Raw genomic sequence first — 26,774 nt, forward strand, 5'->3', positions numbered from 1 at the left:
ATTTTTTAGGGTAGTTTGATATGGCTCGGTGAATGGAGGTAAAACGAAACGAAACGGTGGATTTTATATTTTGTGACCGTTATTTATTGAAGTAATATAAAAATGTGGAAAATACAAAATAGATACAGCGGATGGCAGCGGTGTTACCTGGAGACGAGGCTTGGGCAGTCGAAGGTGGCACGTCTAGACCAAACGATGGTCATCCTTCAATACCCTTCAATAACACCCCAGATAAACGTCTCAGGGTTGCCAGCTATTCGTTATCGAGTTTTAGTTGGCGCTGTTGGCGTTATTCCACTATGTAAAATTCGACATGCCTCAAGGTCGCTACAATTTTATGTAGAGAAATGTCATAACCATCGAATTTACACTTGTCTACATTATTAGTTCGTATTTTCAACAATAGATATCGCCGATTAAATGACATACAATCACCTTAATATATCAATGCTTAAAATTTATTACTAGAAAACATAAAATTCAACAATTTCATGCAAGACCAAAAAAAACTAGTAATGGCAATCAAATTAGCCATCGAACAATAAATATTAATAAGATAATAAAATTTGCTCGTAAAGCATGTGGGAAAACCGAACATTTTTCTAATACTTTTTTCGGATGAAAATTAATTGGTTACCTTCGCCAGGAAGGTTACCTAGCTTGAAGAGGCTCTCGAATAAAAATAGCTAATGTATTCAAGAACCATTAATTTTCTCATACCAGTATTATTCGAGTTGAAGAAGACCCGACCATTTTATAATTTAATAATTGTTAATTAATTTGATGGCCTTCGTTGGAATCACGGCCGATAGAAAAATCTGTAATGGCCGGTAATGGCTAGTGATTTAGTGATTTGCCGGTAATTTATTAGGGTTTATTCGTTTTTTCTACATGCCATTTTTATTAAATATTGATGTGCCCGCAATTGTAGTAGATTTTGGTGGGTGTTCAGTTTAATAGCATTGCGTGGATGACGTTTATGTTTAATCGATGCCTGATGAATAGAAATAGGTCTGTTAAATTAATTTCTTTCTTATACGGAAGTTATTAAGGTTAAACATGTCTAATTTGACTTGTAGATCTCTGGGCTTTGAGTTTTCGAAAGAAATTTATTCATATATTAGGATTCTTAATTAATTTTCGAGGATTACCACAAATTACCTGTCTCTGTAATTCTATTCATGCCAAAACTCATTCATAAGCTTTGGTTTTTGTTATATGCCGTTTTTTTTTAAATATTAATAACATTTTTTTAAAACTCTGAATATGTTAAATTGATAATTAACAAAACATCATCGGGTTTTCATCAGGGTATTCGAATGTTGAAGAAACAGAAACAAAATTAAGAAAACAACAGCAATGAATATCAGGAATTTACAACAAAACACTCAATATTAATTTACAATATTTATATTAGATTTGTACACAAAACTGTTCAAGAGCATTCAAGAGCTTGATGCGAATAAGGTTATTGAGAAACTACTCCAAAAAGGTGGGTAAAGTCTTAGCTCGAGTACATCCTATGACGTTTTGATGGAGAAGCTAAAAATACGCAGACCTTCAGCTATTAAAAGTGAATTATTTGAATTAAATCTTTTAAATATTCTTTCTGTGTTAGAGTGGTATCCTGTATACATACATTATTAGCATTAGAAAGGAAATGGTCCAGACTATGATATTGTCTAATTACGATATTACGATAAAAAATTATGTTAATCTAGTGGCACTTAAAATCGCAGTATTTTCTCGAATACGACTATTTTAATGAACCGAAATATTGATATTTGTTCTTTATTTTCAGTTCTGGTGGTTTCTACGGCATTCAGCCATTGCTTAACAAGATCAGGACCAAGCAGGACACCATCACTTCCAGAGAGATCCGAGCATCTCTCTAACCCACGGTGCATAATTGTCCAGTGTCGACAGTGAGGGACTCTAGAACCCGCTAAAAGTGATAAAAGATACTTTATAAGCTTGCCGGTCAGTCCAGCGCTTGTATCGTACGATTTTCTGTGATCTAGTTGTTAGTGAGACTGTTTAATTCGTTAGTGTCGAACTCAATATCGTTGAGAAGGAATATCGTGATATTATTTTTAAAAAGTAACGCACCATGTATAATTTAAACGTGAACCTGGCGGCTACCGCCGCCTCGGCCGCCACCAACCTGTTGGTGGAGGGCTCCTGCACGACGCCCAGGACTCCCGAGATCCTGAACTCGTTGATCGCCATGACGAATCCCCTAGACAATTACCAGTTCGGCGACGATGCCCCCAAGATCGTTAGTAATGTCCCACCGACTAGTACAAGTAGTGACTCGAATAGTTCCAGTAGCAGTCAAGTAAGTTCGTCATTTTTTTCTGATTATTTTTGCAATACCACTTCGACCATGACATCCATCATTATTAAGTACCATCCTCAGCGATCCCTTACCGTTATTAAAACATTCCTCATTCTGTTAACAACCATAAATAAATGTACTGTCTGCAAAAATATGTACCACATCCGTAACTTAAGTGTAAAATATGCAAAAGGAAGTTTTTGATTACCCTGGGACTGGAAAGACCCCATTATAAAGTCCATTTTAATGTAAATTTATTTTCAATTGCTTAATATCATTATTCACTTATTAAAAGTCAAAAACTTTATTTATGTTATATATAAAGCGACTAATACGAACCCGGTTATTAAGGGTTTCGTTTATGCTAAGTGCATGTATTCTGATTATTTTTTCTATTTTAACAAATTCTTTTTCTTTTTCAAGAAGAAATCATTTTAAATCAGCAAGAAAAATCTTTTAATTTTCCATAACCAGTCATGGTATGTCGCAGAAAACTTTGTTGAAAACCGTACGAAAGCCACAATTTCCGTCATTTTTGAGTGATGACCATTTCTTCTTCTTTATATTTTTCCTATTGCATGTAACGAAACAGTTGATTCACTGAATGTTAAGCTATCCGAGAATGCTCTAAGTGTTTGAAGTCTTGTAATTCATTCCTAAGTTCGAAGTTCTTTGACATTTACACTAAAACCGCTTTTAAATCATCGAAATCAAAACCGATAGTTAGAATATAATGGAGCAGTATCACCATAATTTTATAAAAATCTCTGATGTATATTTTTTCATATTGACCAACGAAAATAATGAATGTTAAAGATGCAAATTTGAAAGAATTCCAGTTTCCAAGAGAGAGTTCCAATATTAGCATCTGTATTGGAAAACGGTTATTTTATATAAATAAATGCCACAACCATTGAATTTAACAATTCTTTAACTGGATACTTCGCATTTTCAGCTACTTATCGCTGATAAAAATTCATGCAAGCAACACGGTCTGTATCATCAGTCATTCCAACAAGTCGCACTTCTTGTACACGTTTTATAGCTTACTCGTTCAATAAGTAGTTACATATCATTGCAGCGTAGAAGAACCTAGTAAGATATCTCGATATCATATCATATGCTGAATTAATCGCTTAAAATCAACAAGAAATTGTTCAAGTATTTTATTTTATCTTTCTGGATTTGATATATTTAGAATTCAATGACCAATGCTTGTATAACATTCGTTCACTAAAAACTATCTATACATCTATACAGTTCATTGTGGCATGGTAGATAACCAGAACGCATCCGTCCCTGACGCGTCGTATCATTTTCGCAGGTAGAATCACCAACAGGAAACAACCCGCCATCAGTCCAACATACGTGTTCCCAACTGATCAAGGCCGGTCTCAAACTAACCATCGAACAGAAACGAAAACAGCAAGGCGACGGCGACGACCTCTTGGACCTGGACTCCGTCAAGCGGCTGAAGCGGTGCCACGACGTCAGCGAGAACGAAGAGGACAAGATCAAGCAGGAACCGAATGGGGTAAGGGAAAGATCAATATTAGTACATATCGTTTCGACCGACACTTATCGTATTTCGGCGTCTTTGATGTCGGGTAAAATGAGGTCGAGGGATCCTCGTAGAAGCTTGAAGTGACATTGTCTCGTTCTGTTTTTTTATTAGCCGATTAGATAGTAGGTCAAACCGCAAAGAAGTGATTGATGCTGTTTATATCATGTTCTAAATATATGCATCAGTGTTTTGCTTCATTAGGATGTGACTTAAACAAAAGCACGTTATTTATGGAGTAACTCTCTCGAAATTACAGACAATTTTATTAAAAAGACGGTTTTAAAGAAGTTTCAACATTTTTGTTTAAAATACTACCTGTGAGAAATCAAACTCGATTTTAAATAAATCTTATTATTTTTGAAGAAATAAAGACCGAGTATGTTCTTTAACAATACATTCAAGCTGAATGGTAAGCTTGTTAAAGCTTTTTCTTTCACCAAATTGATGTCGTACTTTGGATATTTTGATATATGTAATAAAGAGTAACAAATATATCGATTTATAATAATTACATCTGTGATACTGATATTCTAATAGAAATAAAAGCAGAAAATTTAAAAATTCACCATATTAAACCAAACATCAGTTAGGCGTGGTACGAAACATTGACGTCACTTAACGATTCCTAACCATTATTTCAGCAATTCGTTTAAACGCTTAAACTTTTTAGCGCGCTTCGATTTTGTTTGAATTATATGTCTTAAAAATCGTTAAAAATTTAATTTTGTATTTTAAGAAAAGATGGACTAAAAACTAGGATTTATGAAGGCAAATAACCTAAAATTGTTCACAATCGATTCGTCTATAATGAATGTACTGTGTGACCGCAACTGAACGCAATAATAATTTTAAAAAGTATACTAGAACTTTTATAGAATGAGTGGTGAGTGAGTGAGTGGGTAAGTAAAAAATACGATCGGTATAACACTAGGTAAGAAAATTAATAAATGCGGGTAATAACTCTAAAGAGTACCCAGTAATAGTGCAGACACCAGTTGGGAACTATAATAACAGCATTATTGAAATCAAGTGCGCATATTTTCTAAGTGGTTAGTCGGAAGATACTCCCAACTTGATCTAAAATCAAAGAGGGTGATCTATAAGACAATTATAAAGCCAATTGGGACCTATGGGGTGCAAATATGGGGTTGCAATAAAAATTCAAATCAACTAGTCATCCAACCCTATCAAAACAAGGTTCTTCGATTGATTACCAATGCCTATCGCTACATAACCAACGAAGAACTGCACGATGACCTGGAAATCAAATGGATTTGCGAAGTTATCCAAGATTTCGTCTTGAAACACGAAAAAAGATTACTAAATCATACTAACATGGAAGCAATACAACTGCTAGACAGCGCGCATGATGTCAGGAGATTGAACCGAACCAAACCATATGAATTTATATAAAGTGTATACCTTATATAACTATAGCTATAAGCTATAGTTATATAAGGCTATAGCTATAAGCTATAGTTATATAAGGCTATAGCTATAGCTATATCACTCGTCTTGTGTATTAATCCAAGTACAAATGAAAAGTAGTAATAAATTAATGTATAATTAAGATTGTACTAAACGTATCTAATAAAGATGTTATAAAAAAACTATTTCTTAAGACACATCAAAATTGTATCGATGGCAAATCTGATGCAAATGTATTTTACTGAGCTAGAAGAACTTTAACTTCACATAGATAGTTTAAATTATATAGATTTGTTTTTATTTAAGTTTATATATGGTATATATATTATATAGTATATAATAACTATATAATTGTATATAGTATATAACGATATGTAAGATATTAAAAGCCTGCCAATGGGATTTTTCTGCCTCCAGAGTATTCATTTTCTAGCAGTACTTGCATAGCCCTGAAGAGGGTATTCTAGTCTAGAAGCATGCATTTTAGGTATTTTCATTCGAATGAGATTTAAAAAGAAAACATTTTTTACAAGTTAATTATTATTAATGTTTAATGAATGCAAAAAAGAACAAAAAGTGAACAAATTAAATACCTGAACCCATTTATCTATTTACAATATTAATTTAAGTACTACCAACTGATCAATTTGAAGTCGATACGAGCAACAAATTAGATTTGTTTTGTTCTTATTTTAATTTTTTGTATACCTCACAAAATTATATTTTATTTTTATATTGTTTGGGCTCGGTACCGACTTTAAACTGATGGTATTAGTTAAAATAATATTGTAAATAGATAAATAGCTTTAGGTAGGTATTAAGCTAAATTGTATGTACATAGTAGAATACAAAATACGTGTAGTAGATATGTTAAATAAGGTTTTTGTTTATTTTTTTTTATTTTAAAGTCACCTTTTTACCAACTAGTGGTTTATCTGGACTGGATCTACAGCTTAACGTGTGCTCCGAACCACGGTCCTCGGCATTACCTCGGTATTACAACCTACCGACTGGTGAGTGACCAACTTAGAAATCATCCCAGAAGACATCCGGTCTTACCCGGTCTGGTTACTGGCTTGGCTGGGATCATTTTCCTTATCGGATTTTACACTCTTGCCTAAGACAATCACAAACATAAATTTACGGCCATACCCCAGCAGGATTCAAACCCGCGACTATCGCAACAGTAGGTGCGCACCATCGCAACACCAAGCAACTTTTTTTTTACTTTTTAGTGAGTTTATTATTTATTTTCTGGAGTCAGTTCAATTTTTTTGTCTTAAAAATATTTTATTATAAACCCAGTACAATGTTTTTGCGATTGCTCACCACTGTCATCATCTCAATCGAAAATGAGGTCAAATTAAGAGAGAAACCATCACCACCCTCTACCCCCACACTCTCTCTAATAAATTACCTCGTTGTTGCTGGTCCTTAAAACATGTCAGATTCCTATCGTCACGTAACAGTTTTATTCTTACATAAAACAAAATGTTTATTGGCGAAATGGCGTCCGTATTCCAACATTTGCATCGTTTTTATGGGCTCGCACTTGGTGTTCGATTTTTATCAGCCGCTCCCTTTAATTACGGACGAAAATAGCATAACCGACGTTTTTATCAGTCGTTTGGGCCATAACCGTTCGCAGCGAGTCCGTATGTGCGGCGCGATATTTAACGCTAGCCCAGTTTCGCAGGTGTAGAACATGCAATTTTTGTTTTTAACGCGTATTCGTTAGGTGTACAGAACTAGTTTGGTTCTAACAGGTCAATTGAAAATTCCCCATACCACTTTTGTAGTACGATTTGTCCTTCGCTTCAAAATGGGCCTCACTTTCGGCGATCACCTCTTCATTCGACATTTCTTCCCAGCGAACATTCTTTTGAGATCTGAGAACAGGAAATAGTCGCTGGAGGGCCAGATCTGGAGAATACGGTGGATGAGCAAGCAATTCGAAGTCCAATTCATGGATTTTTGACGGCCGTTTCTCGGCGATTTCGTCCTTCAAACGGTCCAATAACGCCATGTAATACTCGCTGTTGATGGTGTTTCCTTTTTGAAGGTAGTCAATGAAAATGATTCCATGCCCATCCCAAAATACAGACGCCAGAAACTTGCCAGCCGATTATTGCGTTTTCTTGATTGACCCATCGTATACAGTCCACTCGGATGACTGTCGATTGGACTTCGGAGTGAAATAATGGAGCCATGTTTCATCCATTGTCACATATCGACGCAAAAACTTGGGTGTGTTACGCTTGATCATCTTCAAACACTGCTCCGAATCATCAACTCGTCGTTGTTTTTGATCAAAAGTGAGCTCGCGTGGCACCCACTTTGCACAGAGCTTTCTCATACCCAAATATTCGTGAATGATATGATGTACACGTTCGTTGATATCTTTAGAGTGTGTGCTATTTCATTCAATTTCAATTTATGGTCATTCAAAATCATTTTGTGAATTTTTTAATGTTTTCGTCGGTAACAACCTCTTTTGGGCGTCTACTGCGTTAACCGTCTTCGGTGCTCATTTCACCACGTCTAAACTTAGCACACTAGAACTTGATGGTTGATTTTTCTGGGGCAGTGTCCGGAAACTCGGCATCAAGCCAAGTTTTCGCTTCAACTGTATCTTTTCCCTTCAAAAAGCAATATTTTATCAACACGCGAAATTCCTTTTTATCCATTTTTTTCACAGTAACAAAAGTTGTTTCACTCAAAATGCTATAATTCACAAATTAATAATCCGACAGCTGTAAAATTTATACACGCATCTTTTGAGGGTTACGGCTAACTAAAAAACATATGCATTTAATTCTAGTAGCGACATCTATGTGTCAAGCTGGGGACTTTTCAAGTGAGCTGTTAGTTCTAGTTTTTAATTGGCATATCGACTAATCTATTGGGTATACAACTTTGCCTTTACATTTTTACTAAAATTAAGATCTTATTGTAAAAAAAAGTAACAAAATTGTTATACAAAGCACTTTCTCTCATTTTTTAAGATAATAAACAAATCCTGACCATCTTTTTTAACTCTTCATAAGGGTGAAGATTAGTGTTGATTTTCTACTGGTAATTGATTGCAATAAGTATTAACCAGGTGGAACGTTTAAAGGATCACTTTATCATTTTCGACCTTCTGCTGGGCTCTTTGTCTTAGGGATCATTTAGTGAGTCTTAGCTGAAGTTTTCGTTGAAATAAAGTAGACAAATATTAAGGACTTTAAAACGGATCTAGTGGATATACAGCAATTTTCTTCTATAATGAAGATTTTATTATCAAACACTGGCTATTCATTTATTATTCAATGTACCAACCATCGTGGATTACTACTTTCTTCCAGTTTTTGAAGCAATTTATCAATTGATCTGATTTTTTGACTGCACATAAGACTGGTACTGATGCTTGTTATTGATATACTGCTGGTGGTGGTCGATCAAACAAGTATTGCTCAAAAGGGATAACGTCCGGTGAATACGACGATGAAAATCTTAGTTTTTTATGACCTAGAAGTCTTTTCATGAATTTTACAATATGATTGACGATTATTATGCTGCAGAACAATTTCATCCTGTTTCTGCTTTTATAACGACCAACATTTGAAACTAATCATGGCATATTTTTCTAATATTAGTGTCTAACCACAAATTTTCTGATGAGTCTTAGCTGTTGTTCTCTTTATATTGAATGATTTATTTATTTCCATCACTTTTTACTCTTAATACCTTGTAAAATACATAAACCTCACTTGAGGGAAACCTAGTTCCTTGATCATAAATAAAAGAAATGCCTTGGCCTTCATCTCGATGGAAGACTAAATTGGAAACATCATGTTAGTAAAACGCTCATCATATCGCTCAAATCGGAACATATACCCAACTTGACATTAGATCAAAGATGATTCATCACTCAATAAATAAATTCAATATAGCTTGTTTGAATAGTATATTTGCTTTTGCAAAGTCATCCATCATTCAACCTTCTGATGTCCTGCGTGTTATCCAGTTCAACTAGTAATGCTTCAACGTTGCTGTGATTACCTCATTCCATGTTTCAAGGCTAAATCTTAGATAAATCCGTAAATTCATTTAATTTCAAGGCCATCGTATAGTTATTCCGCTGGTTACATAGCGATAAGCATTGGTAATTTCAAAGAATTTTGTTTTGGCATCGCTGGATTATAAGTCGGTTTTAGTATAATTCAATATTTGAACCCATACGTTCAAATGGGCTTTATAGGAGGCTGATAAACCATTATCTTTGATTTTGAATTATTAAAATATGTAAGGTGACGTTATAAAAACAAATGAAAAGATGTCATTATTAAAATAATACTACCGTTAGTATATATTAGATTTTAAACTGATGATTACTCATCACTTGAACGTCAAACCTACTCATCATCAAGAACATCATTGATGGTTGAAAAGCACCAATGAAACGAAATTATCATCACATACCGAGCACATACTTTGAACCTAAATAACTCGAGATATATTGTTTCGAATCTCCATATAACAGACTCAGTATCGCAAAATGCTTGAAACAAATTTGAGAGTTTGATGAAAGGTATTAATATTATAAAGAACTGGCCAGTAACTACAATCGAAAACTGATATTTTAAAAAAAGCCATAAAAAGTTGTTCTCCGAATAACGTTCACGGCTGATAACAGTATTCCTCTCCAAGCCTCGTTATGTCACCTATCAACCCGTGCAGATAGATAACGAAACCCTTGCTATCGACGTCATATAAAACACGAGAATGCATACAACATGTGAGAGCACAGAGATATGTCATCAGCGGTAATAAATTAACGACAAAATATATGGATCATAAATAAAATAATAAATTTAATTGTATTACATTATTAATTAATAACATAACAAACATTAAAAATGTGTTGATAAGGCAAATGATATCTTATATATAAGCATTTTTAATAAGTCTGCATTAAAATTGAATAAAACAATTAAATATATTACCATTGGTCAATAATTTTAATTGTTTTTGTTTTGAAATAACGTTAAACACTGTCCTGTATAGTGTTTTACCACATTTAGTTTAGTTTGAACACATTTAATTTTACCGAGACCAGCCAGAGTCCCATACTCTTCCTTACAGGATTCGAATTTTCGAATTATAGGATAAATTATACTTTTTTAATTACGTCTTACATTAGATATGCTTTGTACAATCTTAATTTATCAAATTAAATTATTACTATTGTTCTGTTGTACTTGCATCAATATATAAGCAGGATGAGAGTGGAATAAATACATCAGTATACGAGGGTCACTATTTATATTTCGGGAATTGGCAACACGTTGTCATGTGAGTCCATATAACGGTTCCATCGTAAAGTTTGACATTCTTGACGACATACGTACTCAGAACATTTTGTCGCACGGGCGCTATTTGTGTATTTTTTATTTGGTTGAGACGAAACTCGGCAAAAAATGGAACTAAATCGTGAACATTTTCGTGCGATGATTTTTTACGATTTTGCACGTGGATTATAACAACAAGAGTGCATCAATCGACTTAATTTGACTTTTGGCGATGAAGCTCCTTCAAAAACCACCGTGTATCGCTGGTTTAGTGAATTCAATCGTGGTCGTAGTTTGCTGCCCGATGAGTTTCGTGACGGTCGTCCAAAATCGGCTGTTGTGCCAGAAAACATCGATGCTGTGTGCGAAATGATTAAGCAAGATCGTCATGTCACTTATTGTGAGATAGAGGCATCCTTAAGCATTAGTTCCACAACCATATATGCGATTTTGCATGAACACTTAGCTGTGCGACAGTTATGTTCACGTTGGATCCCACACAATTTGAAAATCGCTCAAAAAAAGGCTCGTGTCGATTGGTGCAAAGAAGTGCTTAAGAAATTCAATCGCGGTGCTTCGAAAGATGTTTAGAGAATCGTGACAGGTGACGAATTATAGATATATTAGTATGGGCCCGAAGGTAAGCAGCAATCGACTGTATGGGTGTTCCAAGATGAACCAAATCTAACAAAAGTTGTACGCGCACGTAGCACTTCATAGAAAATGGTGGCCTATTTCTTCGGGAAAACTGGTCATATTGCAACAGTGCGTCTAGAGGATCGTAGAACAGTATATTCTGATTGGTACACAACCATTTGTTTGCCATAAATCTTCGATGAAATAAGGAAAACGAACAAGAGACGCCGATTGTTCTTCATCATGACAATGCGAGCTCTCACACATCGGCTCAAACAAGAGACTATTTGAGCACTCAAAACATAGGATTGATGGGTCATCCGCCGTACAGCCCTGATTTGGCGCCCAATGACTTCTTTTTGTTCCCATCCGTGAAGAATAAACTGCGTGGTTAACGATTTTCATCGCCCGAAGGAGCTATTGAAGCGTTCAAAAATCATGCTTTGAAGATACCTCATCCGGAATGGAATAAATGCTTTAAACATTGGTTTAAGCGTATGCATAAGTGTATCGATCATCGTGGCGAGTACTTTGAAAAACAATAAAAATTTATTCGCAGCTTAACTATTTGTTTTTTTATTCCCTATTCCCGAAATATAAATAGTGACCCTCGTATATTTAAAAGTAGAGCAAAATTCACACGGACTGTTTTTTTTACAAAAATTTTTCTTTTGCCATAATGACTCATCATTGTCATCGGAAAATGTTCCAAAGACTGTTTCTCTTGTTATTGATGGTTCCAAAATAGTATCCAGTGTAATTCCAGCCAAAATAGGTTTAAATATACGATTGCAACAATTGTTTGGAATAGACGATCGACACTTTTCTAAGCACATTCATTTGATTCAATATTAATATCGGGATTCCTCTATCAATCACGCTTTTTCTCCATCAATAACGCTGAATACTGTCCTGTAACTACTAATACAGCGATCTTATTTGCATTCTTTAACTGTTGCAAGTACATCTTTCTAATTTAATTAGTTTACCCTTGTCTCTGCGTTTCAGATGTTAATTAATTTAGCCTCAGTTTTGTTTGTGTATATTTTAGCTATGTTTGGCTGGTTTCTCACTCTCTATTCGGTTTATTGTATTCTTACCCTGCGATATTTTTAGGGAAAGCATAGAAAACTGAAATTTTAATTAAAATTCCAATATAGGTTGGTTGCTTTAGTGACGGATCTAGACATAGTTTTATTACATATCAACTGAGGAGCGTAAGATCATAAAAAGTAGAAAATCACCGTTTTGGTGTAGAGATGTTTTCCAAAATATAAATAAAAAGTGAATATATCATGATTTTTTATCACAATAACCGACGCATCATTAATATGATATTCTGGAGTTATCATAGTGATAAAGAGTATAAATGAAGCTTATGGCTCTAGGTTACTTAGGGGCATTTTTTTAAAATATAAATATCATTTATAGCATTAAATCAAACTTAATAAAAAAAACCTGAAACGTAAGCTATGATGTGGCTTCAGATCACCATGATCCTTAAACACAAACTGAATAACTATAATATCACCATGCAATTTGGCAGTCCATCATTATATAAACAGTAATTATAAGCCGATATAGGGAAACAGTACATAGAAAAAATAGCTCGGGTTTAAAATATTAATAACCCTAGCCTTTATTTAAAAAAAGATGAGAAATAACTCTTAAACATTAGTCTTAAACTTTCTCAAATAGTATTTGATATTACTCAACAAATACTTGGCATATTTTTCTAATATTAGTGTCTCACCACAAATTTTCTGATGAGTCTTAGCTGTTGATCTCTTTATATTGAATGATTTATTTATTTCCATCACTTTTTACTCTTAATACCTTGTAAAATACATAAACCTCACTTGAGGGAAACCTAGTTCCTCGATTATAAATAAAAGAAATACCTCGGCATTCATCTCGATGGTAGACTAAATCGGAAACATCATGTTAGTAAAACGCTCATCACATCGCTCAAATCGGAATATATACCCAACTTGACATTAGATCAAACATGATTCATCACTCAATAAATAAATTCAATAAAGCCTGTTTGAATAGTATATTTGCTTTTGCAAAGTCATCCATCATTCAACCTTCTGATGTCCTGCGTGTTATCCAGTTCAACTAGTAATGCTTCAACGTTGCTGTGATTACCTCATTCCATGTTTACTTCTAAAATATTTAAAAAATTAAACCATGGGCATCTTTGAAGTGATAGGATTCATTATTTTCATCGTCAAGGTCATATCAAGGTCGCTGTATTGTCAGAAAGTCCCAAGAAACCTTACAATGAGATCATTGAGGAGTATTTATAGAAACAGAAAGATTTAACAATGTATTTTCAACATCTACTGAATATATATATATATATATATATATATATATATATATATATATATATATATATATATATATATATATATAGTGATAATTTTTACGAAGAATACATGAAATTCGATAAACGAAATTCATTATTTATACTTTCGTAACGCCATAACGTAACATTGTTTAATAGATACCCGGAAATAAACATAATTTTACTTTATATTATAATTTTATTCAATCACACTTATTTCAACTATCACTTTTACTATCGCCTTTCTGGAAAACCTACTAGAACTGCTGCTAAGGTATGAAGAAGACTAGGAAGCAGAATGAAGCCTATACAGTCAATAATCTTATTTTCGCGATGGTACTTTGAGCCATTTAAATAGATGCGTTTTCCATAAAAACGATTTTATTCTACTGTAATCCAGATCTTTTTTCACGAATGCTTTACTAATATCTACGAAATCCTTTTGTATGCAATGATAAACTGATGCTAAAACTCTCTTGGGCTGTTATCCTCTTGCGATGGTTTATTATGTCGGTTACCTGTATATGGGTTTTTTCTTTTGATAAAGCAAAAGAAGTAATGCGTGCCGCAAAGATACGTTTTCAGACTGTGTAGTTTTGAGGACAATAAAGTTTTTGAGGAGTCAGTAGAATAAAATGACAGATGTATCAAAACAAAACATATTATGAAAAGAGGAAGGCAATTACCAACACACCTGGTATAATGATGCCGAAACTAAAAGAACGGAGAATCTGATAAAACTGAAAAACCTCAACGAATACCTATTCATCTCAAATTAACATAACACATAAAACTACTTACTATAAATGTGAATTGTTTTGCATTAATCGTGCTTTATTAAAATGTATAAGACTATTTGAACGTGCGATGATATTTCCGAATCTTTCAGTAAACAGACCTTCGTGGGCGCCTACTGATGCTCGTTAAACATCCGCTGACCCACCACCACCACCGCCGCCATCGCCAAGAACCCGAAAGTCTTACTGTAAACTCGAAAAACAACAAACAACGACAACAACAACAATAAAAACACGTAAACAACGACGAAACGAGATGACACGTCCTACTTTGCGAAAGTCGTGGATTTTTATTGGCACTCGGTGGGTCGGATTCGCGCGGCCGTCGAGGGGGCATGCGGGGCGGTAGACGACAACCGCAACAATTTACGATGTAAAACAGGTTTCCTAAATTGTAAATTGTAGAAATTTTATTGTACGCCGATTGGCATCGGGTCGGAGAGGAAGCGGGCGAAACTCGATATATTTTCGAATAGTGCTTGCCAAAAAATCGCCAAACACTGCCGCATGTTCGATGCACACGTTTCTTCTTGAATATTGTGGAATAAAAAAAGGAGAAATAACAAGTCAATCGAAAAGTCCCCGGCCTATCATCATACCACTTTTGTAGTACGATTTTATTCGAAGAAAATTTCTTCCCAGCCAGCATTCTTTTAAGATCTGAGAACAGGAAATAGTCACTGGGGGCCTGTTCTGGAGAATACGGTGGATGAGGAAGCATTTCGAAGCCCAATTCATGGATTTTTGCTATCGTTTTCACTGACTTGTATCACGGTGCATTGTCTTGGTGAAGCAGTACTTTCTTTTACTTCAAATATAACCGTTTTTCAGCGATTTCGTCCTTCAAAAGGTCCAATAATGCTATGTAATAGTTGATGGTCCTTCCCTTTTCAAGGTAGTCAATGAAAATTATTCCATGCGCATCCCGAAATACAGACGTCAAAACCGACTGTTGCGTTTTCCCACGCCTAGGAGCGGATTCAGCATCGTGTGCAGTCCGCTCGTGTGACTGTCGATAGGACTTCGGAGTGAAATGATGGAGCCATGTTTCATCCATTGTCACATATCGACACAAAGACTCGGGTTTATTACGCTTGATCATCTTCAAACACTGTTCCGAATCTTCAACTCGTCGTTGTTTTTGGTTAAAAGTGAGTTCGCGTGGCGCTCACTTTGCACACAACTTTATCATACCCAAATATTCGTGAATGATATGATGTACACGTTCAGTTGATATCCTTAGAGTGTCTGCTGTTTCATTCAATTTCAGTTTACGGTAATTCAAAAGCATTTTGTGGATTTTTTAAATGTTTTCGTCGATAACAACCTCTTTTCACCACTTCTAAACTTAGCATACCAATCCGCATCAAACCAAGTTTTTGCTTCAACTGTATCTTTTCCCTTCAAAAAGCAATATTTTATCAACACGCGAAATTCCTTTTTATCCATTTTTTCACAGTAACAAAAGTTGTTTCACTCAAAATGCTATAATTCACAAATTAATGATCCGATCAAATCCAACCATCAAATTTATACACGCATCACGACCTGTTAAGTTCAAATTGGATCAAAATTGTTAGATCCAGTTGGAGTATATTCAGACTAACCAATAGAGTTGTTTAATTTTGAGTTTGATCTTCTACAATGATATTTCTAACTTAATCTGGCGTCGATATAGACGTATTCTCCATATCTTCCAATTTACCAACCAATTTATTATTACCAACTCTGTTAACCTTGATACCATATTTGATTCTAACCCTCTATAATGCCCACGGATACAAGATTTCGCACTCTGACTGGATACGCCGCCATTATTTATTATTCGGTTATATATAAAGCGATGTCGCGTACTACATGTCGCCATCCAATGGTCCCATTTTAGTTTTCTCGGAATCGTAGATGAATGGGGGGTTTTGCACATAATTTTCATTTATCTTCGGAATCTGGCCCGGTGCCATTCGTGCATCCACAGCGCTCTCCTCGCGCGGCCTCGTAAATACGGTTTGTTTATTTGGATTTACTCTACAATTATTATTATTATCGATGAAAATCGTAAAGGTTTCGCCATTGGGAACGGTGTCATTTTTATTTTAATCCGGTACGTGATGGTTGCGGCGATGTTTCGAGGTAAGGTATGGTTGTATGAAAATTTTCGCGTTGTACAACATTGAAAAATCAGAAAAAAACTTTCTAAACTTCTTTTTTTTATTAATCTCCTAGAACGTCGACAATCTGCCCGCGGGCAATAAGTATTATTATATGATTTCAGTTATATAATATAACCATCCTGGCATGTAGAAGATCACTTCAGTAAGTGATCTGCTGTACAACTTACAACCTAGTCTATCCTAATTTATACTAAAAACTATTCTAGCTTATTCTTCAGGCTACTAACCTCTGGAGGATATCTGTGTTAGATTGTGCTAGAAGTACCGGTCGCTCGCGGTAATTGTTTCTGTTGTGGGTTATCAGCAAAGGCGACAAATCCCACAATTCCCACCTAGTTCGCTTCACATTATCGTTCAAACCTATTTAAACTTAATTTTTAACTTAAAATAAAGGTCTAAAATATCGAATTATCGGGTGGAATTGTAAGTACCAAGGACATCCTTGGTCTGCGTTTTAAGAAAACAAAAATCAGTAAAACATAAAAAATGATATAAAACCTTGACTTGCAAAAATACCCTCAAAATTAAATCACGTTCCTAGTAATATCTGATCCACAAAGTGACACAAAAAAACGCCTTGTCTATTTTCGTAAAAACACTCATTTTTTCGACACACAATTCCAGTTCTATCCAAAAAGAAAGAGAAAATTAATAATAATATTTTGGAAAATGATTCACATAAAAAAAGACCCTCAATAATGACACAAATCATGATAATATCTTGAAAAACCTGATTTTTTCAAAAACAGCCTCAAAAAGAATTCACACCCCTAGTAATGTCTACCAAAAAAATGACACAAGTCATGATTAATTCATGCTCCTAGTAGTATCTGATACACAAGTCAAAAAATCATCGCCCCGTATTACGTAACCCGCTCTGTACCAGAAGCCGATACCAATAATCGATCGAAACCCGCCGAAAATCCATTAGGCCTTTCTAAGAGCTCTCGCCGGCACCTAGCGATCCGTCTAACAGGTTAATTTTCGGTACCGGCGAAATCGAGAACGAACTTAATTAGAATTCGCCATTTTTAATTTGGCCCACGGCGGCGGAAAGGTCAACAAACGCAAAAACTTTTTCAAACAAATTCTAAAGCAGAAAAGAGAGTCGGTCCCCGGCGACTTTCGGAAATTCGAACGGTCGAATCCGGGGAGAGGACGGACCGGGCCTTAATTTATCTCTATCTCGCTCTCTTCGTCTCGTTTATTATGTATCTGGAACCTGTATGGTACGTATGCGGGCAAACATACGAGGTTCGCGTGTTTATTTGTATCTGCCATCCAATACCAAACTTCCAGCCTATATTTGAATAAATAGAACTGAAAATCCCATTCCAATTATACTATTACATATCGTTCAAACAGCCTTAAAAGACGTAATTACAATCAACTATAGCTGTGGATATTTTATACTCGGTAAAGAATCACCCATACAATCGATTTCAATTAATCATCATTAGGATTAAGCATAAATTAACTCGCTTTAATCAAACCCAACTTTATCTGTTAATATTAAACTTATTTAAATCATTAAAAAACGTAGCATAACCCAATTGTTCGATTATAAATATTTACGGTGACATTCTTCTTTTTTTATTTTCGAAAAAAAGTCAAACATTTAATGAGACTTAATTATTTAACAGTAAACATTTACTGTAACTATATGTTAAATAAAAATGATTAAAATATCAATAACGACAAATATTTTCCTCAGTAATTTTCACGAAAAATAATTTTTAAATGTTTTGGTCAACTGTAAATATTTGCAATGACGTTTCGTACCGTGCTGTGTCAAAACTCAATTAGGAATATTTAATTATCTGATTGTAACCCTTTATAATGATTTTTTAACAAGCAAAAACCAAATTAAAAATTAATTTTATTCTATAATAACATGCTGTGGTAGTTTATGATTTAAAAACTATAGAAAAAAAGTTTCCGACCAAACAGTGATAATTCAACCGCAAACAAACACATACATAAATGACATTTGTATCGATATTACAGAGATCTTTAACGGGACCCTCGTATAGGCCAGAAATTTGCATTATAAAAATACAAGAACAATAAGTACGGGTATTTTGGCGTGCCGTTTCGTTGGTCGAATCGAACGAATTACCGTTAATTCGGCAACCGGTAGGACAGAGACGATTTTGTAGGCGGACAATATGGGTTGGTGATAGCGCAGGACCGGACCGGGCTTTCGCGACCTTTTTAATATTCTAAGTACTCCCGTTTTATTGTGTTTTTATTTAAGATCGTGGTCATAATAGAGTGAATTATCCCTAGTTTCCTATAATTTGCCGACATTATATTGCGGTTTTTATCAGTAATTTTCATTGTGGTAATCGTTTTCTGTATCCTTAACGTCGTCGATAACATGACCGCAATTAAATTTAGGAGGATTAAAACACACTGTGTGCGAAGAGTGTTTCATTAAAGATCAATTTTACTAAAAAATAATAATAACGATTTGGCGAACGCGTTTGTTTTGATAATTTGGCGAAGGCGACCAGCTTTTTTTTGGACATCGAATACACAGTTTGTTTTTATGGCCACTGTTAAAAAAAACTAATAATAAATTCGTACTACATATTTCATTTTTATTTTCAAACGCATTTATCGATCTCTGTGCCCTGTCACGCCTCTACCCGAATTTGATCGCTCCCAAATGTCTTTGGGTCACGAAATCGCAACGTTAACAAATCACTTATCTAAATAACGTCGTTTTCTTTGTTTCTTTCGGTTGTGGGTAATTTTTTTATTAGACCGGAGCGTATTTAATTTCCGAAAGATGACCTTTGAGATAATTGAATAATTCACGAACGAACTACGGTCTGTTATATAAAAAAGATAGGTTATGTTGATTCGTGCCATCAACATAACCTAATTTTTAACACGTTGAGTTTATTTTTAAACTGTGTTTGTTTAAATAATTATTTGGTGTCTGTATGTACTTTGAACAGCGATATTAATTGGTGAAAATGCGAAGTATCAATGTAATTAACTGTTACTATAACTTAACTCGATATTAATAAAAAAAATCCAGCTTAGATTCCAAATGAACTTTCAGACGGCTTAATGAAACAACTATATCCATATTTTTAGGGAAAAGATCTGAAAAGAATGAGACAGATTAACAAACAGATTGAAATGTTGTGCAATATGGTGGAATCAGCAAGCTCTAGTGTACTATGATCTTCTAAGACAGAATGAAACTATTACTGTAGATGTCGAGCGACGTTAATTGAACAATTTGAACTACGTAACCGACAAAAAGTTATTAGTTATACACTATTACAGCTCGAAGGAGAAGTTCTGCTCTACTCACCAAACCTAACGTCTTCTGATTGCTATTTGTTCAGATCGCTGTAGCATGACTTGACTAGAACACGGTTTCGAAGAGCGAAAATTGATCAATAATTGGATAGATACTAAAACGACGTGGCTCTTTCGACATGTTGCCAGAAAGCTGTGGAGAAAATGTACAAATAGATGAAAAATAATATTGTACCAATTCTTCTTAACATTATTTTAAAATGAAAGATGTTTATAAAGCGTTCTTCGTATTACTTTCTTTAATATTATAGAGGACGAAAAATATATCAAAGCATTTTAGCTTGGGTCTCAACAGATACATTAGGTTATATAATATTAGAATAACTTGTGAATTCAAGATAATATTTTTATTATATTCTTCAAATATGCGTATAAGTTTCAACAACTGGCAACGTTACAAATTGTGCGCATGCGGGGATTCTCTAGAACTAAACTTTTGTCAGATGTTAGACTTTCAAATTTGTATTTATAAGCGAAGTTACTTCCGACACAACTTTTGTATAATGTAAAAAACTGATATTATTTGTACACGCATCTAATGCTTTATTTATCGTTTACATTCTTTTCTTCTAGTTGACGCCTGAAGACGAAGAACGAAGACGACGCAGACGCGAACGAAACAAAATCGCGGCGACCAAGTGCCGCCTAAAAAAGCGGGAGCGCATCGCCAACCTCATCGTCGAGTCCGAAACGTTGGAGACGCAGAACATCGACCTGAAGAACCACCTGCAGGCGTTGCGCGACCAGGAACGACTGCTGAGGGACGTCCTGTCCGTCCACAGGTGAGATTGACGGCAGCAAATCGTTAATAGTTTGCGTAAGTGGGGATCCTGACTGTTACAGGCCTCAGTGTCAGAACAAGATCGGCCCAGTGACGAAGGAGAGCTTGTACAAATTGCCGCCTGTGTCGTCGGTCATGGAACAACATTCATACAGTAGACCCGCACCAGATAGTCCCAGTCTTAGGAATCAAAACATGGAGGTATTACTAGTTCCTTATCCGTAGAGTAATAGAGACAACCCGACCGGGACCTCTGCTGAAAAGTCTCAGCACTTTAGTTAGACACCTATAAAGTAAACATTTTGCACTGAAGGCATTTGATCGTTTCTTAAACAGTGTTAACAACAAACTCAGCACATATCACTTTAGCATCACGTGGCTAATCCCTGACGCCACATTTTATTAACCAATAAAAATAAATAATACTTTTCATTTCCTAAACACATTTTTTAAACAAAAATCGATATAAGCACAAGCAGCATATATAAATATACAGAAACAATATATATCAATAAATGAAATATAATATAATATAAATAATGTTGCATCAATATAAAAACAAAACAACTTTACTACATTTTCACTTACTTCAATGCCATCAGTATAATATGATCGATTAAATTTCCATATTTTTGTTGTCTTGTAACGGAAACAAATTTCTGTTCTATATAAAATTCTATATATTTCTAATATTATAACATTCATCCAGAAAATCATTATTTACCGTAGAGTAAGAAGATGTCTTAACAACTTTTCTTAAAAGACATCTGTTAAAATTACTGCATGTTAATGACATGGCTAAATCGAGGAATAAAATAAGAAAATATTTAGCTTAAAGACCTACCACTGTTATAAAGCAATATACCGATGGATTTCTAAAATTAGCCTCATCTTGTTAATCTGCTGTCATAACATAATGTAAACAAAAATTGCATATAGTTGATCCTTTGCACTCCAATAGATCCAAAAAACTTCACAACTATCTTCATTAAATAGCCTTAAACATGCGTTTCAACTCAGGGCAGTACTATTTGGCATTATTCAAATGTTGAACGACTTTGAACTAAAGATCATCATGTAGTTTAGACACATTTACGTTCGATGTAATTTTGACATGGTTCTGTTTGAACAAATTTTGTGTTTATCCTTTGTCGATGACTAGGGGAAAATAGGTTAATTTTCTGCAATAAAGACAATATATAAATAAATGCTCTAGAGAAAATAATTATATACATACCAGGAGAAATAATGCTGCGTCACACAGACACTTATATTTAATCCAGATAATTGATTTTTGGCAGATGATTTATCATATTTTAAATTAAGCCGGAGACTTATTAAAAGGATAACAACGTCTAATTTGCGTGCTCTCTGTATATGCAGGTATACAATACCTCTTACATCGAGGATGCATTATAACAAACTAATATTATTATTATTTAGTCACAATACAATTAAAACGCTAAACATTCCCTTCTTTCTGTCACAGACAGAAAACTGCAGGCAAAACAAATACACACCATCCAAACGAAATGAACCAATCAAATGCTTTTGCGAGTGTTGCCCAGTAAAATGGTTTTAAATAAAAGGCGGTGTCATCCGAATAGCGGGCGTTGCCAAATATTTCTCTATTTCCTGTAAAAATAAATCTCAATTTACTTTGCGGCGTTATCTTAGGGAAGTTCCGCCGTTGAGTAACTGTGATTTTTTCAGATTTTCACCAGACCAAGCGGCGCGTCTACCTCTCAACATCTAACCTACACCCGAGCCGGCTACAGCAAACCGCCCAGCATAATCGTGGAGGATATCGGCGACTTCGATTCCCACCAGTTCATCAATCTGGATACCATGAGTCCGTACTCCTACTCCAGCTCGCCGTGTCACAATTACTCCTCCAACCAGAGCTACGGCAACAGTCAGGAGATGGACAACGGCTGCATGGCCTAGCCCCCCCGTCCCGACCCGTTGTTGAACTATCTTTAAGGGCAAATTCTGTTTTTGAAATATATTTTTGTATTTTATAGCTGTTCTCCGATTATTGTAATATTATAGTTTATTTATTAGTGTAGTATTTTTATACATTATAGTAATTGTAGGGCTGTAAAATTACTACTCTTCGTACTTGTACTGAAAATCATCTAATTCTTCCAACATCAGGTTTATGTTACGCGGTGGTCCAGTCTTCGTCGAACCAAAACCACCCCACACACACACAAACATATATCGCAACAAGCGACTACACACACTATTTGACAGGGTGAAAAAGTTGATATATTAGTTCGCGATGTTGCCAGGTTGTGTCATTTGTCGTTATACATGGGGAATTATTTTGAAAACATTTCAAACCTCATGATAAGTTGAAACGAATTAATTGTTATATAATTACCGATGTATACATATCTAGTAAACAGGACAAACGGCAAAAAATATTAAGATATTTTAACGTAATAACGAACAATACGGAAATTTGAACAATCTGGCAACATCGGGGACAATCCCTATGACCTATGGGAAATTTTACACATCACAAACTCATTGCACGTGTACGTAGGATTAATCTAATATCTTTGGCCAGTACTTTACCCCGATTTATGCAACAATTCTCCACACGACTTGGATGCTTTTCACGTTCGCCAACCGAAAAAGAAAGGACGTCCCTTTTGCTCACGTTTGTGTATACTGTTTTTTTTTTGTTATTCTGTTTTATAGAGATCTGACTTTATTACTGTTGAAACGTTGTGCACTTTATACATATATCTGAGAGGGTTTTCCGTGGAGGGGAGGGGGTGATATACACAAGCATTCCACGAATTTGAAACCAGGACTGGTTTAGGTGGGAACCATTTTGTTAACGTTTTTCTTTTTGCTGCATGGTGATATATACACGTAGAGCTTCACTACCTTTCTGGGTCCTCCAGTTGTTACGTGCTTGACTTGTATTTTACGGTGGTCGTTGTACCATTACAGTTACATTATCCTTGTTGAAAACTTTGCTCGAAAAACATGAATGCATTCCAAAAAAAAATAATCTAAAAAAATTAGAAAAAAAAATTAGTATTAGTTTGATTATTTTTCTTACACGCCCGATCGAGGTTGTTTCGAGGTTATCGAGGACTCCCTCAAACCACTTGTTGATACTACTACTGCCAAGTACCCGCTACAGTTTGTACTATCCGCCTATCATTATTTATTTTTGGACTATATAATTTTACTATTTTTTCTACTGTACGTATTTCTACTTTATTTTTAGTATTTTATATTATCTTTCCGACATTTGGTTGTATAATATATATGGAATTGTTATATTTTTATATGTATATGTAAAAAAAGGAACGCGCGTCCCCGAAGTAAGAAATATTTTCTGACTTTTTTTTGTTTGGGTTGTTAATTGTTTACCGCGGGCTCGGTCTCGGTGGGCCTTGCCCGTTTGTTTTTTCGCAGTTACTTAAGCCAATTATTTTTATATAATTTGTGCTTCAAGAAGCTTCTAACTTGTAGAAATTAACGCTTTTTGGTGATGTGATCGGTAAAACTACTTCGTTTTCGTAGCATTGATTTTTTTATGGAAAAACGTCGTTAGTTTTACCGACAGCTAAATTGTTCGAAAAAGACATGTTACTACTTAAAAAAAAAGTTATTTTGTGATAAGATGCCAGACATCTAAAAAAGAAAGTGTAACCTAGTTAAGGACTCTTTTAAGCTATTTTCCTTGTGCCATCACGTGTAACATTGTTTAGGCTTTAATGTTTTTTTTGTATTTTTATATTAAAAAGTTGTAATGTACATGCGTTGTCAGATTGTGCATGGATTCGAAGATTTGCTGGCGTGGCACAAAATCCTAACGGTACCTACCGCACGTTCTTTGGAATATTTTCGCCGATCAAGACGACTTTTTCAATACGCCTTCTCGCTTTGAGTGGAAAAATTACGCTTTTCTCACAATCCTACGCTTTAATCTTATTCCTTTTTGTTTTTCTTTTCGGTGTTTTACCTCGATCGAGGGGGAGTCGCGCCCCGGAGACCGCCGCGAGAAGATGCCTGTAATACCTCGCATGTCGTTCTTGTCGCGCGGCCTCCCTCGATCTTAGAGTGCATATCAGTTACCTGTAGAAAAAGATACGGGTTTCAAAGGCGTTCAATTTACACGTTAATACCGGTTATAGTGCCTTAATATTGAATTCTAACATGGATATTTTATATTTTCGACATCAACTTTATTTTCAAAAATATATTTATAATTTCGGAAGATACCGTGTTTTATTTCCCCATTGTTTAAAGACATAATCCTGATATTTCTGGAGAACCGTATTTGCTAGTTTCCGCTTGATTATGCGACGTTGCCATTTACAAGTAATCGAAAGGTTGAATCCAATATACTACAACCAGGGGTGTGCAACTACAATGCTAAGTGGTGGGGCAAAATCTTGTTTAGTCCAATCATTGGTGGCGCTGACAACGTGAATTTGATTGGTTAGTTTAAAAATATTATATAGAATCCTGTAAGGAAAATAATATGCTTTGATTGGTCAGCCATTTCACGTGACTATTTTATGACGTCACATTCGCTGGCCAATAATATTTGAATGAAAATCGAATTTAATTTAAAAAACTAATTTATTAAAATAAAATCCTATACAAATATACATAAATGTAAATAATATAAATAATAATAAAAAACAACAGAAATATACATAATTGCAAAAAGCAAAAATAAATAAACTACAAAAATGTAAATAAAAAAAATTAAAAGCCCCATACTCCAGACAAAATAATTAAAATACTCTTCTATAACGCCTGCTCCCTTTTTCGTATTTGTTTAGTGCCATCAATTTTATAGGATCTATTAGAGTTCTATCTTGTATTTGTGCTATACTGAAGGTAAACTTTAAGTCCTTCCCTGTTAATATTGAATTAACTTGTTTAACCCAAAAATACAATGAACATTTGACAATAAGATTTAAAATGTGGTCTTCAAAATCGCTATGGACTGGGCAGTTGAAACGTTTAAAATTTATGTGTTTTTTTAAGACATCTCTCAGAATAACAGATATGCTATTTTTATGACAAAATCTAGGTATTAAATAAAAGAGATAGCTTAAAGATCTACAAACAGTATAGTAAAACAGTCTTGATGGAGTTGTTAATTTGGGTCTACGCGGCTGCATCGCTTCTATAAAATCAGTATCGAGTTTTTGATCTGTGGAACTACTTAATGTAGAATGTAGACAGATATTGCACGTTGTCTTTTTTCTCAGAAGTTTTATCAAATAGCCTGAAATATAGACTAACGTGCAACGTTCCACTCTTGTTTTCATCAGAGCAAAGTTCTCTGGAACTGAAAATATAGACTCAACTGGTGATTCTACAACCTCTGGTGATGCTACATCTCCAGTTAAAAAATAATGTAAGTTATCTAAAGCGCCAACATGTTCATCTTCTTCACAATTTGCTCCGGGCGAATGATGTGAAAAAAATGAAGTGATGATAAGTGCTTTAAAAGATTTCTCAAACATACTAGGCGAAGGATGTATGTTTCTAACTCCATGACTTCTAATAGATCCAAAAAAATTTTCTAAGGAATCTTGGTTAAGATTCCTTAAACAAATGTGATTATTTTTAAATTTAGACAAAACTGATTTCTTTAAGGAAATAAATCCCCTTAAAGTAGCAATTAAGTTTTTGATTGATGGCACAGTAACAAATACTTTCTTAACAGGGCAATAAAATTTGGCACTGTTTAAACACATAATAGCTCTACTCCAAAATTCCTCATGTGGTGAGCTTAAGGATAAGGCTTCAAGGAGAGGCCTGAATTCTGGCGCTGTTTTGCTGCTGGAATTGCAACTATCGAATAAACTATCCAAAAAGGCTATAACAGCACCTGTTTGTTCAGCATCGTTCGGAAGATTATCTTCTGAAAACAAGACAAAATTATAATTATTATTAATACATGATATATTTCAGCATACTTACTCCACTTTGAGAAAGTCACCAAATGTGAGGCCACTGTATAGCTGAACACTTGTGTACAAAT

The 26,774-nt window shown here is 34.7% G+C and overlaps 2 protein-coding genes and 1 long non-coding RNA gene across 4 annotated transcripts in view; 2 read left to right on the forward strand and 1 right to left on the reverse strand.

Annotated features, from left to right (window-relative positions):
* The window catches only part of LOC143205256 (uncharacterized), a 67,456-nt gene extending 65,352 nt beyond the window's left edge, over positions 1 to 2,104 (forward strand). Inside the window, exon 4 of the mRNA XM_076418440.1 lies at positions 1,802 to 2,104. Coding sequence (XP_076274555.1) covers positions 1,802 to 1,929 — 128 coding nt within the window. The 3' untranslated portion in view covers positions 1,930 to 2,104. The remainder of the gene's footprint in view (positions 1 to 1,801) is intronic.
* Positions 2,065 to 24,986, forward strand: Atf3 (Activating transcription factor 3). 2 transcript variants are annotated; one of them, XM_076418435.1, is made up of 5 exons: positions 2,065 to 2,338; positions 3,663 to 3,872; positions 20,533 to 20,741; positions 20,782 to 20,941; positions 22,454 to 24,986. In XM_076418435.1, exons 1-5 carry the CDS (start codon positions 2,111 to 2,113, stop codon positions 22,685 to 22,687), a joined length of 1,041 nt encoding a protein of 346 aa, XP_076274550.1. In that variant the 5' UTR covers positions 2,065 to 2,110; the 3' UTR covers positions 22,688 to 24,986. The 2 variants fall into 2 exon arrangements, with proteins under 2 accessions (XP_076274550.1, XP_076274552.1); XM_076418437.1 differs by having other exon boundaries at positions 20,803 to 20,941.
* On the reverse strand, positions 21,397 to 21,720 carry LOC143205259 (uncharacterized). The gene is made up of 2 exons (XR_013007786.1): positions 21,585 to 21,720; positions 21,397 to 21,519 (listed from the first exon to the last, which is right to left on the reverse strand). It is a non-coding gene; the product is annotated as an uncharacterized LOC143205259 (long non-coding RNA).
* Positions 24,987 to 26,774: the final 1,788 nt, after the last annotated feature.

Source organism: Rhynchophorus ferrugineus, unplaced genomic scaffold (genome assembly GCF_030347505.1).
Source record: "Rhynchophorus ferrugineus isolate W39M unplaced genomic scaffold, kcgeb_rfMv2 rfM11, whole genome shotgun sequence".
NCBI classification, from domain to species: domain Eukaryota; kingdom Metazoa; phylum Arthropoda; class Insecta; order Coleoptera; family Curculionidae; genus Rhynchophorus; species Rhynchophorus ferrugineus.